This window comes from Botrytis porri (genome assembly GCF_014898465.1).
Source record: "Botrytis porri strain MUCL 3234 chromosome Unknown BPOR_008, whole genome shotgun sequence".
Classification (NCBI taxonomy): domain Eukaryota; kingdom Fungi; phylum Ascomycota; class Leotiomycetes; order Helotiales; family Sclerotiniaceae; genus Botrytis; species Botrytis porri.
This window is the reverse complement of record NW_024066082.1, coordinates 2,076,821-2,092,572: the sequence shown is the minus strand read 5'-3', so window position 1 is coordinate 2,092,572 and position 15,752 is coordinate 2,076,821. Positions and strand designations below refer to the sequence as shown.

The 15,752-nt window shown below is 43.7% G+C and overlaps 4 protein-coding genes across 4 annotated transcripts; 2 read left to right on the top strand and 2 right to left on the bottom strand.

The window, feature by feature from the left end:
* Positions 1–215: 215 nt before the first annotated feature.
* On the bottom strand, positions 216–2,117 carry EAF01_006725 (uncharacterized protein; the record flags this gene model as incomplete). Its single annotated transcript, XM_038914979.1, has 4 exons — positions 216–1,056; positions 1,113–1,515; positions 1,567–1,953; positions 2,006–2,117. The coding sequence occupies 4 exons, from the start codon at positions 2,115–2,117 to the stop codon at positions 216–218; spliced, it is 1,743 nt and encodes a 580-aa protein (XP_038769934.1).
* A 1,553-nt stretch (positions 2,118–3,670) lies between these two features.
* Positions 3,671–4,912, bottom strand: EAF01_006724 (uncharacterized protein; the record flags this gene model as incomplete). Its single annotated transcript, XM_038914978.1, has 1 exon — positions 3,671–4,912. One exon carries the CDS (start codon positions 4,910–4,912, stop codon positions 3,671–3,673), a length of 1,242 nt encoding a protein of 413 aa, XP_038769933.1.
* A 351-nt stretch (positions 4,913–5,263) lies between these two features.
* Positions 5,264–5,980, top strand: EAF01_006723 (uncharacterized protein; the record flags this gene model as incomplete). Its single annotated transcript, XM_038914977.1, has 1 exon — positions 5,264–5,980. The coding sequence occupies one exon, from the start codon at positions 5,264–5,266 to the stop codon at positions 5,978–5,980; it is 717 nt and encodes a 238-aa protein (XP_038769932.1).
* An 818-nt stretch (positions 5,981–6,798) lies between these two features.
* Positions 6,799–15,336, top strand: EAF01_006722 (uncharacterized protein; the record flags this gene model as incomplete). Its single annotated transcript, XM_038914976.1, has 10 exons — positions 6,799–6,942; positions 7,006–7,664; positions 7,717–7,945; positions 8,026–8,759; positions 8,816–9,043; positions 9,093–9,470; positions 9,525–12,205; positions 12,305–13,230; positions 13,348–14,039; positions 14,094–15,336. The coding sequence occupies 10 exons, from the start codon at positions 6,799–6,801 to the stop codon at positions 15,334–15,336; spliced, it is 7,914 nt and encodes a 2,637-aa protein (XP_038769931.1).
* Between the last annotated feature and the right edge of the window lie 416 nt (positions 15,337–15,752).

Here is a 15,752-nt window from a genome sequence, read left to right as displayed (position 1 = left end):
AGTACTTTTTGTATTTCGTTCCCATATACTCCTTCTTAAGTCTATTATTTATCATCTAAAATGTAATATCATCGCATCATATCATGGATATCATAACAAAAGTGAAATAAGTACGCGCTATCCCGTCATCCACCCAATATCGTACAAACAGATGAGCGCCAAGCGTCCAACATTCATGAACTGCGATTAACAGCCACAAATCCGAAGAGAAACACTCAGTTCCCAGCAAAAGGGTATCTATCCGTTCTATCAACCTCCTCCTCCAGCTTCTCTCTTTGCTCAATTACAGTATCTTCTCCACTCGTCCTTCCACTCACTCCACCGTGGATATGATTATGCAGACGTCCAGCATCCACAGCCATGTTTTCGTTTCTACTTTCTCTTCTGATATTTTTCTCATCTCCAATGTGTGCGCCAGTAGCAACACCTTCTTCTGCGTGCTTTCCACCGTTTCGTAACTCTTTTGCATTCTTTCTAAATCTTCTTTCTGTCCAAACGGGATTTTCTCCTTTTTCATATGCTTCTTCGAAAATCTCATCGAGCTTTTCAAGTGGGTATCCTTTGGTCTCCACAAAGGTATACCAAATAACTGGTACGAAGGCAAGGTTGACACACATAAATACGAAATATGTTTTCCAGCTGATGCTGTAAATCATGATTGGAGCTAACTGAACCACAATGTAATTGCCAATCCAGTTGAAAGACGTCGAGAGACCGTTAGCTTCTGCTCTGATTCGAAGCGACGTCACCTCTGCTGGATAGAGCCAGGTTAACCCCAACCACCCTACTGCGAAGAAGGCAATAAAGATGAAGATAAAGGCAGTGGCAACGTAACCGGGAGCCTTATAGTCTTCTGTTGTTTGTGAAAGACAGATTCCGATGACCATAGATGAAAGTCCCATTCCTAGAGCACCCGTGATCATCATCTTGCGGCGGCCAAAATGGTCCACAATGAACAAAGCGAAAATGGCGGCGGCAAGATAAAGAGTTCCATAGCAGGCGGTTAAGAGACGGGCAAGAGCAGGAGAGAAGCCCAGAGAATCCTCGAAGACAGTTCTGTGGTACATCATTAGCGCATGTACACATGAATGAATGTGAACATAATGACTTACGTTGCGTAATATGTAACAAGATTAGTGCCTCCAATCTGTTGGAAAAGTTGTGAAGTATATGCAATGGTAACTCTATATCTGTTCATCTCAGGACCACTTCCATAAAATTCCTTAAGTGTGAGTTTCTGTCCCTTGGTGATCGCAGTAACTCTCTTAAGTTCCCTTACTTCTTCCGTAATTCGTGGATCATCTTTCTCGCATCTCTGTAGGCGACAAAGAATCTCGATTGCGTGCTCGTCCTTGTCTTTCTTAAGTAACCATTTAGGCGATTCTGGTAGTGCGAGGATACCAATGAGGAGAATGACTCCAAAAAATGCTTGGAAAGCAATCGGAAAGCGCCATTGAAATGAACCATATTGGGTGACGAAAAAGAATCCATAATTAAGCCAATACGATAGCATAACTATGTTTGATCAGCCGAAGTTTATGGGGAAAGGGGATGAATAACACTTACTGCCTCCAGCAATCAGAGCACCCTCGAACAAAACCAAGAATCCCCGAATCTTAGGTGGTGCCATTTCACTTTGCCAAACTGGAATGGATGAAGTGTTCATTCCATTCCCAACACCGGTAACAATCCTTCCTACAATCAATTGAGCCATCCCAAAACTCGAAGCTTGAATCGCAGTACCAATCAACATTATAACAGTCCCCAATAACACAGCTCTCCTTCTTCCGAGTTTGTCGCCAAAGCCGATGATAAAGAATGACCCGAGTAAACAACCAATTTCGTAAATTGCAACAACCAAGGCTTGAATTGCTCCAGATTTGTTGTGCGGTTCCATCTGAGGAAAGTACGCGAGGAAGTTTTCCTCCGTAATGATTCCGGACATGATACCCTCTGGATATACTGGTTAGTTTTGCTTTTTGGTCTGAGTTAGGACATTACGTACGATCATATCCGAAAAGTAAGAAACCACTTGCAGCGGTTGCGCAGACAAGACTCTCAAGAGCCTTCCCTTGCACCGTCTTCCCAAGGAAACCCGTATGACTTAGTAGACCCATAGTTGTAAATACGCTTTCTGGAGAGGGATTTCAAGTTGTTCTGGATTAGAAGAATCATATGAGGTGGGAGATGGGGGACTATATGGGGTCTGGGGAGCATTTTTCCTCGTACAGTCGGTATGGAGAGGTCCACAAAAGATAGAAAAAAACATTGATAGTCATGATGAAATTTCTCCTAGGTGGACCCTATGTTGTCCAAGTAATATGGGTAGATCCAAATATGCACAAATGGAAGTGGTTATCAAAACTGGAAGTATGATATCAGACCTCGAAAAGTTGTAAGCTGTGGAGGTGCCGCATTTTTTGAACCCCATGTTGGTCCCTGGTGGAGGATGGCGTACGTATCGTCCCCAGGTAGTTTCGGCGGCATCGCGGTCCCTCCCCCTCTAGAAGGTCAGAATGCCGATCCGTATTAGTGTCTGATCTACCGTGATCATGTGACCTTATAACGAGATCAAGAGTCATGTTAGTGGCCAATGGAAAATTCGAGACCAGTAAGCATTCTCTAACGCGGGACAAATAACACTTTTTCAATTTTCCAAAAACCATCAAATTCCGGTGCTTGACATCTGAGTATTTCTTCGCGAACCTTGCGAGCCTTGTAGATGAGTATTGAAGCCTCAGATCCACCCCTGATTCGAATTTTCGGCTAGAGACCGTCCAAGACAATTAAGCTTATCGAAGGCCCACAACAATTTATCAAGAATTTCGTTCATTCAAACATTCTGATATCATCTTGCAGATGTTCCCGGATCAAGCAATATTGCCAAGCAAGATCCACACAGCGGAAGAGAAGATGTGATGCTAGCGAACGTTGCTCAAGGAATGAGAGTACTTTGATTCGTGAGAGCCACAAAAATGACCAATCTGGTTTCCGCAGAACAGATACTTAAATCGAGAATCTGCTTTACCATCTGGTTTTATTGCCTGCATAATTCCAGGGTATTGTGAAGCGAATAACGACAGCCGCGTTACCACTACCGCTGTGAGCTTGCGAACGATAGTGATACGGCCTTTCATGAATTGGTAGATATGTCGTAGAGGACCCATTCGACATCATTTTCTCCATATAAGGATGTAAGTTCTCCAGTTTTTCTGCTGCAACCAAACTGTTTCGTATATGCGACGTTGAGAATCACATGGGCCAACTCACAGTATAGAAGCTACGGATAGATCACGATTTACGACTCGGTTGGTAGATCTGGCCGCAAACCGAGGTAATCATCCAACACATTATTGAACCAAGCACCTGGGAAATTCTGTATACACATGCTCCGTCTTGGAAAAAACGACGGTAATCACCACAAGAATCAGACTGGAACAATCGATGGTCCTCATCCAATAGATCAAACCTAAGCAAAATAATTAGTCGTAAGAAAATCGGGTTTCAAATAAGGGTACCACAATATCAAACAGATGTGCCTCGATGTAAAAAGTAGACAAAACCAAAGTTGTTAAGCTTCACGTAAAGATGCTGTATTGGGCCTGGTATCCGAAAGTACTATAATGAAGACTCCGTCGCAATGCTATGTGACACCAAATTATCCATCACCTCACTTCGCCTTACGTTGCTTTCGAGATTTTCCTTTGGAGTTCTCCGTCACTTTTCCTGCAGTTTCGGGGCTGTCAGACGGCTTCTCACTTGATCCATTTGCCTTTTCCGCCGCCTCCTTTTCCTTCTTCTCCAAAGCTCTTTTGACAGCTTCCTCTCTCTCAACTCTCTCGATCAACTTCTCACTCCCCTCCCACAACTTCTTTGCAATCTTCTCGTCCTTAACATCAGATGTAGTGAAATCTATTTCACTGCACTCTTTAATGAGCTTTCCACCAGGTCCTCTTCCCAATGCTGCTTCCATAGCGGCATACGAGATACTTTGTGCACCCCCTTGAGAGCTCTTCAATAGAAGCCAGACATTTTGCCATAACATAACATATAATGCCAATCCCCACAATGTACCCCGCGAGAACCATCTTCTGAATCCTGGTGTACGACAATATCCCGGATCCACAAATATCACCCGCGCGTTCATGATCGCTTCATCGGGTCGTTTGTATGACTCGAGGTGCTTCTGGAAAGCTTGTCCAAATATCATTAGTGCCATTTTACTTCTGGCATATGCCACAGAGGGACTCCAATCCTTCTTCTTCATCGCATCACTGCCATCTCCAACAGTGGGACTCTTGTTATAAGAGGAACAAGTGGTAAATATAATTCGCACATCTCTATCTGGTGGTTGAGCGCGAATCGCAGGGCTGAGAATACTCAAAAGGTGGAAATTTGCTAAGTAATTAACCATCCAGGTTTCTTCAATACCCTCTGCTGTTGTAACACGAGGCCTGCCAGGAGGTGTGAGTGTGGCAGCACACAGTACAATCATATCCAGTCGTCGGGGAGGTGCGTTGTTAATCCATTTCGTAGCAAACTTTCGAACGCTGTACAATGATGATAGGTCGACTTGTTCGGCGTAAATTAATTCGTTTCCGGTTCTTTCTCGCAGGTCTTCGATGTAGTCGACAAGGAACATATCTGTTGGAGATTGACGTGTGAGAAGAACTATCTGCGCTCCTCGTGATGCTAGTTCCAAAACTGCTGCAGCTCCTATCCCAGACGTCCCTCCTGTTACTAGAACCACTTTCCCATGCATCTTCCTCTCCGAAGAGTTCTTCACTCCAGCAGAGAAGAGCTTCACTAACACAATGACAAGAACAGCTGGCACTACCTTGGCCATAGTCCAAAGACTAGGGAGCCAGGTAACCTCCCCCCATATTACATTTGCAACGAAATCGACAGGCATAGCTGCGGATAGAATTCAAGCTATTTTTGAGGCTATTCTAAGTTACTCAATATGGCATTGTGATCATTTAAGATAGAACCGACGAAAACCGAAAAAAAAAAATACAATTGAATCATGAACGGGTGGGTAAATGAATGAATGAATTGGTAAGGAGACACTTGCAAAATTCCATATTTGTTCATTTTGGCGCTGACGACGCTTTGTGGCGCTTGTGGCGTAAGCTATGTTAGCGTCGTTACGGCCAGTCAGCCCTACATTTGAAGATTCCAGGACATCATAACTGTGCCGCAACATGAACAACGTTTTGCTACTACTAATCCAAAATAAATCTGCTATTCTCGGGTAGACAATATGTCAGACGAAGATACTTATGAAATTCCATTGCAAGACCAGAGAGCTTTCGGAGCTGGTATCAAGAGGAAACCCGTCAAGTTCGTTCCATCAACTTTGGCATCCACAATACAATCTACGCCATCTACAAGCTCTGCAAAGAGTATCAGCGATTCATATCTCAAACTGGTTCTTCCTCAAGATTCCTCGATACCTGAGAGCACTTCAAGGGAGAGCTCTATACCTCTAATGGATTCGGAAGTATGTGAAGTCTGTAAGCTACCTCTATCCACAGATCTCGAGTCGATTATCAACAAGGATGAGGCTGGTTCACCAGGCCTATCAAATCCCACATCTTCTACCAAATCACGACCTCACGAAGCTTCTTTAGCACATCAAGTATGTCTAAACCATTCACACCCCCCTTCACATGTCGATCGAAATAGAAAAGGCCTCACATATCTCTCATCATATGGCTGGGATCCTGATTCTCGTCTTGGACTTGGTGCATCTGGTCAAGGTATCCAGTTCCCAATCAAAACCAAACCAAAAGATGATAAACTGGGTATTGGTGTAGTGATGCCAAAGAAGGGGGAAATCAGGAAGAAAGAGAAGCCACAGAAGCTTGATGCTGGAAAGGTCAGGAAATTGCACGAGAAGGATAGGAGAAAAGGGGAGAAGCTGAGGGAGATGTTTTATAGAAATGACGATGTGGAACGATACCTGGGAGGTAGATAACTGACCTGTGGCTCGAGTATAAGTAAAGCTTTGCTCACTTTTGGCTCCGCCAATTGGAATGATACACAGTAATAACGTAAATCATGTCCATTTGATGCGCCTCCTAAACCACGGAGGCGGGAATGAGGAGCTCCTCTAGATTACAGAGTAGAGAAAGCATCAAAGACTAAAGTTTTCTCTGTGTCAGACTCCCCGAGTTATTCGCATGTTAGGTTTGTGATTTTTCATTCTCAAAATTCTTATTATCAAAAAGTATTCGTTTGTTTTGAATGAATAATAACTTTATGAGATCTTCCCTTGATGACCGGAGTAGTCAACGCGAGTACACTCGTGTCTGAAGAATCTACAGTCTGGTCGCATCAAGTGGTCAATAATGCATCAAGGTATGTTATTTAATGCTTTCCTTGGAGATAATGCGAGCCCCTACATGTCCGCGTCTATAGAAATATCCAATGGAAGGACCCTGTCGACAATCGGGAGCCCACAGATTGGGGATCTTGCAGGATCCTCAACGACCAATTGTTTGTCGAGGCAGATTCCATCTCAGCCTCGCCGTGCATCAAATGAGGAATCACCATACCTTGGAGTCGCGTTTGTTGGTTTAAATTCTATAAAGCACATTGGTCCCCTTTCTTTTAATAAATATTTATTCCAAACTGCATTTCGCTCATCTGTCACTCTGTAATTTTGTGACTTCGTTCCGTCCAACTTGTCTTTCTCCCACACTGTTAATTGCCTACTCACCGTCCACCTTTGTTTCGTTCAACAAGCAATCTTCCATGAGAATTAAATAATCTTCATATCTCAACAAAATCAGGATGGATATTCCTGCGGAATTTGACCTCCCGCAGGTTCAAACTATATTAAATGCATTGAAGAACATCTGTCGTGATTACCCCGCTGGAGGTTCTGTTCTCAGAGAGCTCTTGCAAAATGCTGATGATGCCCAGGCATCGGAAGTGGTATGTAAATTTACCTTTCTCATTTACTACTTTTATGTTTTCCCCTTCTAACCCGACTTGCAGAAATTCTTTCTCGATGAAAATAGCTATGGGATGGACAATCTGCATCCTAAGCTCGCTCAATACCAGGGTCCAGCTCTATTAGCTTACAACAATGCTGAGTTCAAGAAAGAGCATTTTCAAAGCTTATCGCAGGTAGGAAATTCGCTCAAGATGGAGGACGGTTCGACTACAGGAAAGTTTGGTCGAGGTTTCAATTCTGTACGTATGACATCGGATCTAGGATTTCTTTCAACTAACGGCAAGCAGGTTTACAACTGGGCAGATTCTCCGTCTATCGTATCAGGTCATCGCGTACAAATACTGGACCCTCATCATTCTTGGTCAAGCGGCGGGAACGGCTATAACTTCGTAGAACACTCTGAAAACCCCAGTCTGAAAGCCCACATGACTGTTTATCAATCACTTATGAAGGACGCGAAGCAACCTTTTTCTGGCACCATCATCCGACTTCCTCTACGCACAGTTGAACAAGCAAAAGAAAGTAGGATCTCTGATCGGAATGTCACGGCTCATGAGATGGCGTATGTGCTAGAGAAGTTTACTGAAGACTTCGGAACAGAAGGTCTCTTATTCATGAAACATGTCGTTAAGATCAGCGTGATTTCGGAAATCACGGGTCTCATTGAGATCGAGGTGATGAATAAGAAAGCTGTTCAGCTGTAAGTCTTCTCTAACTTTCACGTGTTCCTCTATTGATGATTCATTGCGTAGAAACAAGACTAGAGTCAACGATGCAATCGTCAGCTTCTTGAAGAATCCTTCTCAAGACTTCGATTGTACTTTCGAAATGAAATTGAGGTACCAGAACCCTAAGAAAATAACCAAAACGCGCTTCATAGTCCATCATAGTATACAAGGAAACTCAATGACAGAAGAGATCCTTAATTGGAGCATAGCCCAACAATCCTTGCCCTGGGTCGCAGTGGCCGTTCCCTTGCACGTAAGTTAACCCTCCCGAAAAGTAGAAATTCAGGCACCACCATCAAAATATCATACTCAGCATTACTGACAAGTCTGCAGGTCGAAAATAGTCCCGCTATACGCGGGTCTTTATTCTTGGTGATGCCATTGCACATTCCCATCAACCAGCCGGCTCTTATTCATGGCTTGTTCAGCATCTCACCAGATCGAGCCCGATTGTATAAATCTCAGGATCATAGCTCGCAGGATCAGTTACCTGCACAATGGAATCAGTACCTATTCAATAGCTCAATTTCACATGCTTGGACTAGGTTGCTTAGCTACCTTGCTTTATCTTTCCCACCGGATCCATCATTCAAGTATTGGCCTTATAAATCCGAGGATCCCGACAATTTGTCTAAGGATGTGCTTGCTAAAGTGCTCACGTTGATTAAGAATCAACGTCTGCCTGTTTGGCATACTGTGAATGGTTATATCAGTGCCGGTGCCGGACTTTTGGCGACGGGAAAAGAGTCGGAATCACTAAAGCTGACATTGGCAGACGCGCGAATTCCAATTGTCTACATCCCAGATAGGCTGAGAGAGGAAGTCAAGAATCTCTTCTTGGATCTTAAGCTTGGACCTCAGACTCTGTGCAACTATCTGCGCGGCAAGAATAACTTGGTCATTTCCTGGCCACAAGCAACAAGACAACAGATCCTAGAATATATCCTCCCTGTTCTAGGCTCATCAGACCATGGGAAAGGCTTAGCATTGTTTCCATTCGAAGATGGCTTATGCCGTTCAATCGATGACCATCTTGCTTTTGTACACCGCGATGAGTTTGAAGCAGAGTTTTTCCAACACGATCCTAAGCACAATTTGGACCTAAAGCAATTTCTCAGTCAAGCTTGAACACTTTACAAGATCGTCTAAGAGCCTCACAGTTTCACCCTCACATCCGCCATCGTTCTGCCAGCGATCTCAGGAAGTACGCCATGGCATACTTTTTCGATAAGCTTGACGTTGATGCCGACATGGTTGCTTTGGATTCCGGTCAAACATCCTTTGTCAATAAGTCTTGGACTTGGATACATAGATGTTCAGATATTTTGAATGACAGTATTGCTACTCTATGGTTGTTCCCTCTTGCAAATGGCAAAATACAGAAAAGTCAAGCCTCGCAGTTGCTGGGCAATCATACCACCGCCTGGATCACTCGGCGATACTGTTCAAATGCTTGCAGAAGATGATAGAGCTCAAAGCGCGCCGGTGATTCTCACGGGCTTAGACAGAAGTCTTTTAGCAACATTGAAAACTGTTAAGGCAGGCGCAACCCTGCAAGTTCGCAACGGTGAGAAGTTTCATTTCTTATTGCAATGGCTCGCTCAGTCCCATCTTGCAGTTGGAAAAGCATCCGATGAAAATAAATTTATCATCATTGAACATATCGCAAAAGCTATTGGAGGGCAACTTGATCCGAAATACACAAATGATAACCTGCTCAATCTGAAGAAACTTCCAATTTTTCGAGGATTGACGTGCGGAAGTGATGGTGATCTTTGGTATGTATTTTCTCATCGTCATGAGAGCTTGAAAATAACTAACACTACTCAAAGTTACCCATGGGTACGTATAGAGACCTTCAAGTCTGCAATTGGGGTCATCGACGGAATCATTCCTCTTCCTACCTTTAAGGATTACCGATTCTTAGATGCGCAGGACATAGCCATCCAAAAAATCCTTCTTTATCAGAAACTATGTGTGCGTAGAAAGATCGAGGTCTTGCAAGATCATATTATTCCAGCTTGGAAGGGACTTCAAAAGTGCACTTGGTCACCATCGTCCGAGGCGCAAACTGCAGAATTGATGCTCCAGTGTTACTATGATCTGTCTCCACAAGCACAAGCAGCTATGATTAGCTTACCAATAGTACCGACTCAGTCTATTAGTGGGAATCTAACCGGCAAATTCGCGACCGCTTCTGTTCTGATAGATCCCGAAAATAGCTGGCTGAAGAGCGTGTTCTTCAGTGACGAGGAAGTGCTACCTACTGATGATCAATATGCGCGATATGGTTCAATTTTCAAGAAATTCGGATTGAGAGCTAAAGTTGACGAGTTGTTTGTCTATGAGCGAGTCGGAAAATTTTTGAACAGTACTCTTCCTAAAGAAGAAGTTCACAGTCGTGCTGAAAACTTGTTGAAGACTTCTTGCTCCTGGTCTTCGTCAGAAGCAACGGCGACAAAATACCAGCAATTCCTGAAACGCAAGTGGCTACCAGCTATTTTACCCGATGGAAGTATTGAAATGGTAAGCCCGAGCGAATGCCGCGATGTTCAGGACCGTTTGCGTGCAGGATACAGGCTTCCTATCTTCCCTTTCACTGTATCTTACCGTTGGGCCGAGTTCCTTGGATGGAACAAAATCTTACCTGACGATATCTTACTTGCCCAGCTTGATCACGGTGTCATCAAAGATGACGGGGCTGTTGTCAATGCTGTCCTTATTTATCTGAGAGATAATTTCCGAACTGATACAGTTTCGGAATCATTGAAACGTCGTCGATGCGTTCTCACAGACAACGGTGTATTCGTTACTGCTTCCAAAGCATTCTTTTCTGGTTGCACTCTGCTCAGTCCTTTCCTGGGAAATGTCGATATTGGATTCGCAAAAATGCACGAAGATGTCTTGAAAGCTATGAGTGTCAGATCGAGGCCAGGAGTACAAGACGTTCTCGATGTTCAAGCTCAAATTGAGCGGTCTGGTCATCCTTATAAAGAATCCGACACCGAAATTCTCTTAGAAACGATCAAAATGGCCAGCAAATACTCTAGAAAATCTCTGGGGGGCTTGAAAATACTGGATCAAGATAGTATCCTGTATCCGGTTGAGGATATAGCTTACAATGATATGCCGCTGCAGTCTGACAGGATTGTCGATAAAGTCAGATTTACCAATTCGAGAATCTCTGAACAAACAGTAAATAACTTGTTTATAGAGAAACTAAGTGAGAGATTGAGGAAAGGAGAACTGCAACTCGCTGACGATGATGATGATGACGAGGACTTTCAGCAGTGCGAGGCTATAACGACCAGCATATCCACTACCCTTGACCGCTACCCTATCGAAAGTACTTTCAAGGAGTACCTAGCAAACGCGGATGATTCCAAAGCATTAGCAGTCCACTGGATGTTGGATCCTAGGCACCATCCAACTGAAAATCTTCTTACTCCAGAGATGAAAGGTCTTCAAGGGCCAGCTCTACTGGTTCATAATGATGCAGTATTTCAGGATAGCGACTTCAAAGGTTTCAAGAACGTTGGCGTTGGCAGCAAACGAGAAGACAGATCAACCATTGGCATGTTTGGCCGAGGCAGCCAGACCATGTACCATTTTACGGACAATCCAGTCTTGCTTTCTGGAGATTACTTGTTGATCCTGGATCCGTTGCAGGCATGCCTCCCTTTGAACAGAAATTGGCAGGCACGAAAGCCAAGAGTGAAGATTTTGCTATCTAAGCTCAAGCAAGTTCACCCAAATCAACTGGCTCCGTTCCAGGACTTATGGGGCTACGATAGTGATTCTAATCATTATGATGGCACAATTTTTCGTTTCCCTTTGAGAAAACATGTTTCACCTCTAAGGGCAAAGCAAGAGCCCCCATCCGTTGATTCAGTCCGATTGCTCTTGAATAAATATTTTCAAGAAGCTCGAATTTCCCTGCTTTTCTTGAAAGGAGTTCGAGTGGTTAGTTTCAAGGGACCTGAGGCGAAGGAACTATTTTGGTCGGTGAAGATGAAGAAAAGAAAATCCACATCTGACTACACAATTTGTTCTGCAAAGCAGATGCTTGGCTCGGACATTATCGCAACTGAAGATAAGTGGTGGGTCTATTCAATGATTGAGGAGACACCTAGCGGTGAACACCAATCTAGACTTAGAAAGAATGTAGAGTACGGCATCGCAGCATTGGTACGATCAGAAAATCAACAGGACACAAAAACTCTTGATCTACCGACGCCGAAGTTGTTTAGCACTCTCCCTCTACCCGAGGCATCAAATTTACCAGTGCACATACACGCTACATTCTCTCTCTCCGGAGATAGGAATACTCTCATTGCCGGAGGCGAATCATCTGAGGCCGAGGGTTCAAAATGGAACTCGTGGTTATTGGAAGAAAAATTGGCATACGCTTACTTCACGTTTCTAGAAGGTTTGGCCCGGAAGATTGGCCCAGATGCGTTCCAATTTTGGCCAAGAAGATATCCAACAAACGGAGGTCTCTTAGAACTATTATGTAAATCTTTCTGGTAGAAGCTTCCTCACAGTGCAGCAAGGCTGTTTCCTCGACGTAACACAGGCTCTAATGCAACTAACATGAACATGTCTGAGACAGTCTTCGATCTCCTGCAGCCACAGTTTTCTAAGCAAATTGCTCCAGTATTAGAACAGCTGGTGCCGAATTTATCACCAAATTTCCCTGCTCACATATCCATCGGTATCAAATCGATAGATGTTGCTAAGTCCATGGACCGTTCTAGTTTACGTGAGCTCTTCAAGTCGGAGAAGGCTAGTGATTGTCTTCAGAAGATGATGGCTGACGATCCTCTTTTGATCGGGAATGTCCTACGTGAGCTCATTCCAGTGGGAGACGTTTCTCCGGAGGAATTAGCAAAATTAGACGGATGCAGACTGTTACCTCTCGCGGACGGAACACTGGGACAATTAACGCGGATTCGATCACCCATGCCTCTGAACATTCGATATTACTACACCATCACGAAGTTAGAGGTGAAAATTTTTGACTTCGCCAGAAGTATTGTAATATTTCCAGAAAAAATTGACCCTTACGACCGCATAGGCGAAATTGTTAGAAGCAAGAAGTTTAATGTCACGAATCTGACAACTTCCCACGTTCCGGAGCTTCTATCCATGAAATCTAAAGGATCTAGAGTTGTAAATGAAGAGACAGATAATTGGCTGGAACTCTTCTGGGATTACTGGAATAAGTTTTCCTCATTTGGTGTGGAAGATTTGTCCCAAAAGTCTAAAACATTTTGTTCTCTGCCGTTATTCAAAGCAAAGTGCGACGGTGTCTGGGGATACTATACCATGTCGGAGCTGGCAAATCTGCCAACTATCATTGAAATATCGAAGATGGAACACGAGCAGTTGTGTAGTTGTATTCCTGGTCTCTACATGATCAGACCAGACCTTATGCCCAAATCAATTGCTCATGCCGAGAAGTCACTGGACGATCACAAAGCTTTAGGAAGATTCATTAATGCTTTGAGTATACTGGCTCCAGATGAAACCGCAATTGTGCGTTTGTTCGCTTAATTGGCAACTGGACAAGCTCTCAAGAAATCAAATTTCTTCAAGGTAAATTCGCATAATCAAGACTTGTGTCCAAAATCCCCTTGCTAATTGAAGATATAGCTGCTTCGAGAACTCATTATACCCTATGTAACGACAGGTCATAAGACTACCATTGAGTACTTGAAGCTCTTGCCAATCTGGCCTGCGTACTTGCCGTCGAGCTCGGAGCATAAGTTTATCGCAGCCTCATCCGCCAAGTATACAAAGCAACCTCAGCTTTTGGCACCTTGGAACAAGAAACTTACGAATTTTATCAATTTCGAGGCCATAGACTATCCCAGAGCCGAAAAATGTCTAGAAATGCTGTCGGTTACTTCGGTTACTGCTGAAAGCTTGATTCAAAAGTTCGAGTCGAAGGACTTTCCATCAACTTTACAGACAATGAATGAGACGGTCTATACTCAATTCATCAGCACTTTAATTGGAATCGTGTCTAAGGCGAAGCAGGATTCCTCTCTTGTTGAGACATTGTCATCCTTAACACTTGCGGCAGATAGAAATGGTAAAATGCACTCAGCCCATGAGTTGTTTGATCACGACGATGAGATTTTCAAGGCGGCATTTCAAGATAAAAATAGCTATTTTCTTCATGACTTTGTAAAAGTAAAAGAATTCGACACTCTGTGGTACAAAATTGGCCTGCGTCGACGAGAAATCAATGGCTGCTTCAAGATTCAAGACTACATGGAGTGCTTACGAGCTCTAGAAGTTTTAATCAAATCTACTGACTACGGAGTACTCATAGATCCAACGTCAGTCATACATGAAAGAATGACGAAAATCTTGTCGTCTCTAATTGCTCCAAGTTCCGCCACGCATTTATTCAATCACCACGATTGGAACGCACTTGCACGCAGAACGATTTTTGTGGTCCGAAAAGATAATTCTCGCGAACCATCTTATCGACGAGAGAACATGGACAGAGTTTCAGAGTGCAGTACAGCGATCCCATTATCCGAAGTTGTTCTGTACAAACATGTGGCAGTCTGTTGGAGCAACACACAATTCGTGGTCCTGGAACCAACTGCAGAGATTTTGAGCAAGGTGCCAAAACATGGAGAACCATTTATGATTGAGGTCTGGAAGCATCTTGAGCACATGGTGGAGATATCAAAGAAGATTTCACGCGCAGACATCCCAAATTTTCTATCCGACCTTTTTGAAATATATGACTATCTTCAAAACAACCTTGTGCGCAGCAAAGAATACTTCAGGGTATATGCTCGCAGCTTAAACCGATCTGATCTCTGGCTCAACTTGGACATTTCAGATCCTATGTATGTCACCATTGAAGACTTACAGTCTTCATGGAAGCCTCTTCAGCACCTCTTGCTCATTAGCTCCACTGATGCACCACCGTTAGAGTGTATTCGACTAAGTTTGAGTCCATATGAAAAATTGCTGAAGGAACTTGGCTGCAAGTCCATTCATCACCCCACCGTCGAGTTGCCCGCATCTCAGTCTGCGCAATCACTGATTAGCAGTCTTCGCGGCCACCGCAAAGAAAAGCAGATGATAGATATCGTTTTTGTCGCCGAGAATATCCGCTTTCACGCACATAGAGTTGTTCTAGCATGCGCATCTGGCTACTGTACTGCCAGTTTCTCCGGTCGCTGGCGTAAAGATGAGGAGATACTTTTGGACTTGATGACGGCTCACACTCTTGGCATTCTCATTGACACAGCTTATGAAGAACCAATTAATTGGGCGGAGATGACTGTTGACCCAGTGTCTCCTCAAGACGCCGACGCTAATGACCATAAACTAGATCTACTACTGGATTTACATAAAGGTGCAGATTATTGGCAGATGCTCGCACTGGCGAACCAAGTCGAGAGAAAGATATTGGAGCAGTTCAGAATGTTTATCAGATTGGATAATGTGAGAGAATATCAGGATATGGCTGCAGATTCTAATGCTTCGGTCTTCGAAAGAGCATGCAGGAAATTTTGTGAGGAGAATGGAGCGGCTTTAAAGGGATGGGAGGAGGCTGCTGCGCTACAAGCTGGGTCTACGGAGGCGAGGGAAACTTCCCTAAAGGATATATAATATCTCGGTTGTATCAAAAAGTGATAAGCGTATGGTGGTCAATAACGAAAATTGAGCGAAAGGAAAGAACGGTTTGTTTTGTTTGCAGAATTAGGCTATCGGGGTACGTGAGATACGATGACGAAAACACAGAATGGACACACAAACACAGAATTCGGATTTAGCTAAATGTAAATATCTCAAAGCTCAAATTTGATACATTTCAATGAAGCGACAGGGCCTTGAGACGAATTCAAATAGACGTTGTGATGGCTTGTAATTTCTATTGTGAATTTCGCCCGAGACACGATTTCTGGTGAGCCCTGCCCCCCTTTTTTCCCTATCCCCCAGTGAGCTTCCCAAACACTGCCAACATATCTCTTATGTGAATCTCTAACATTGAAAATCACCCTCTAATAAACAATAGTTCATATCAC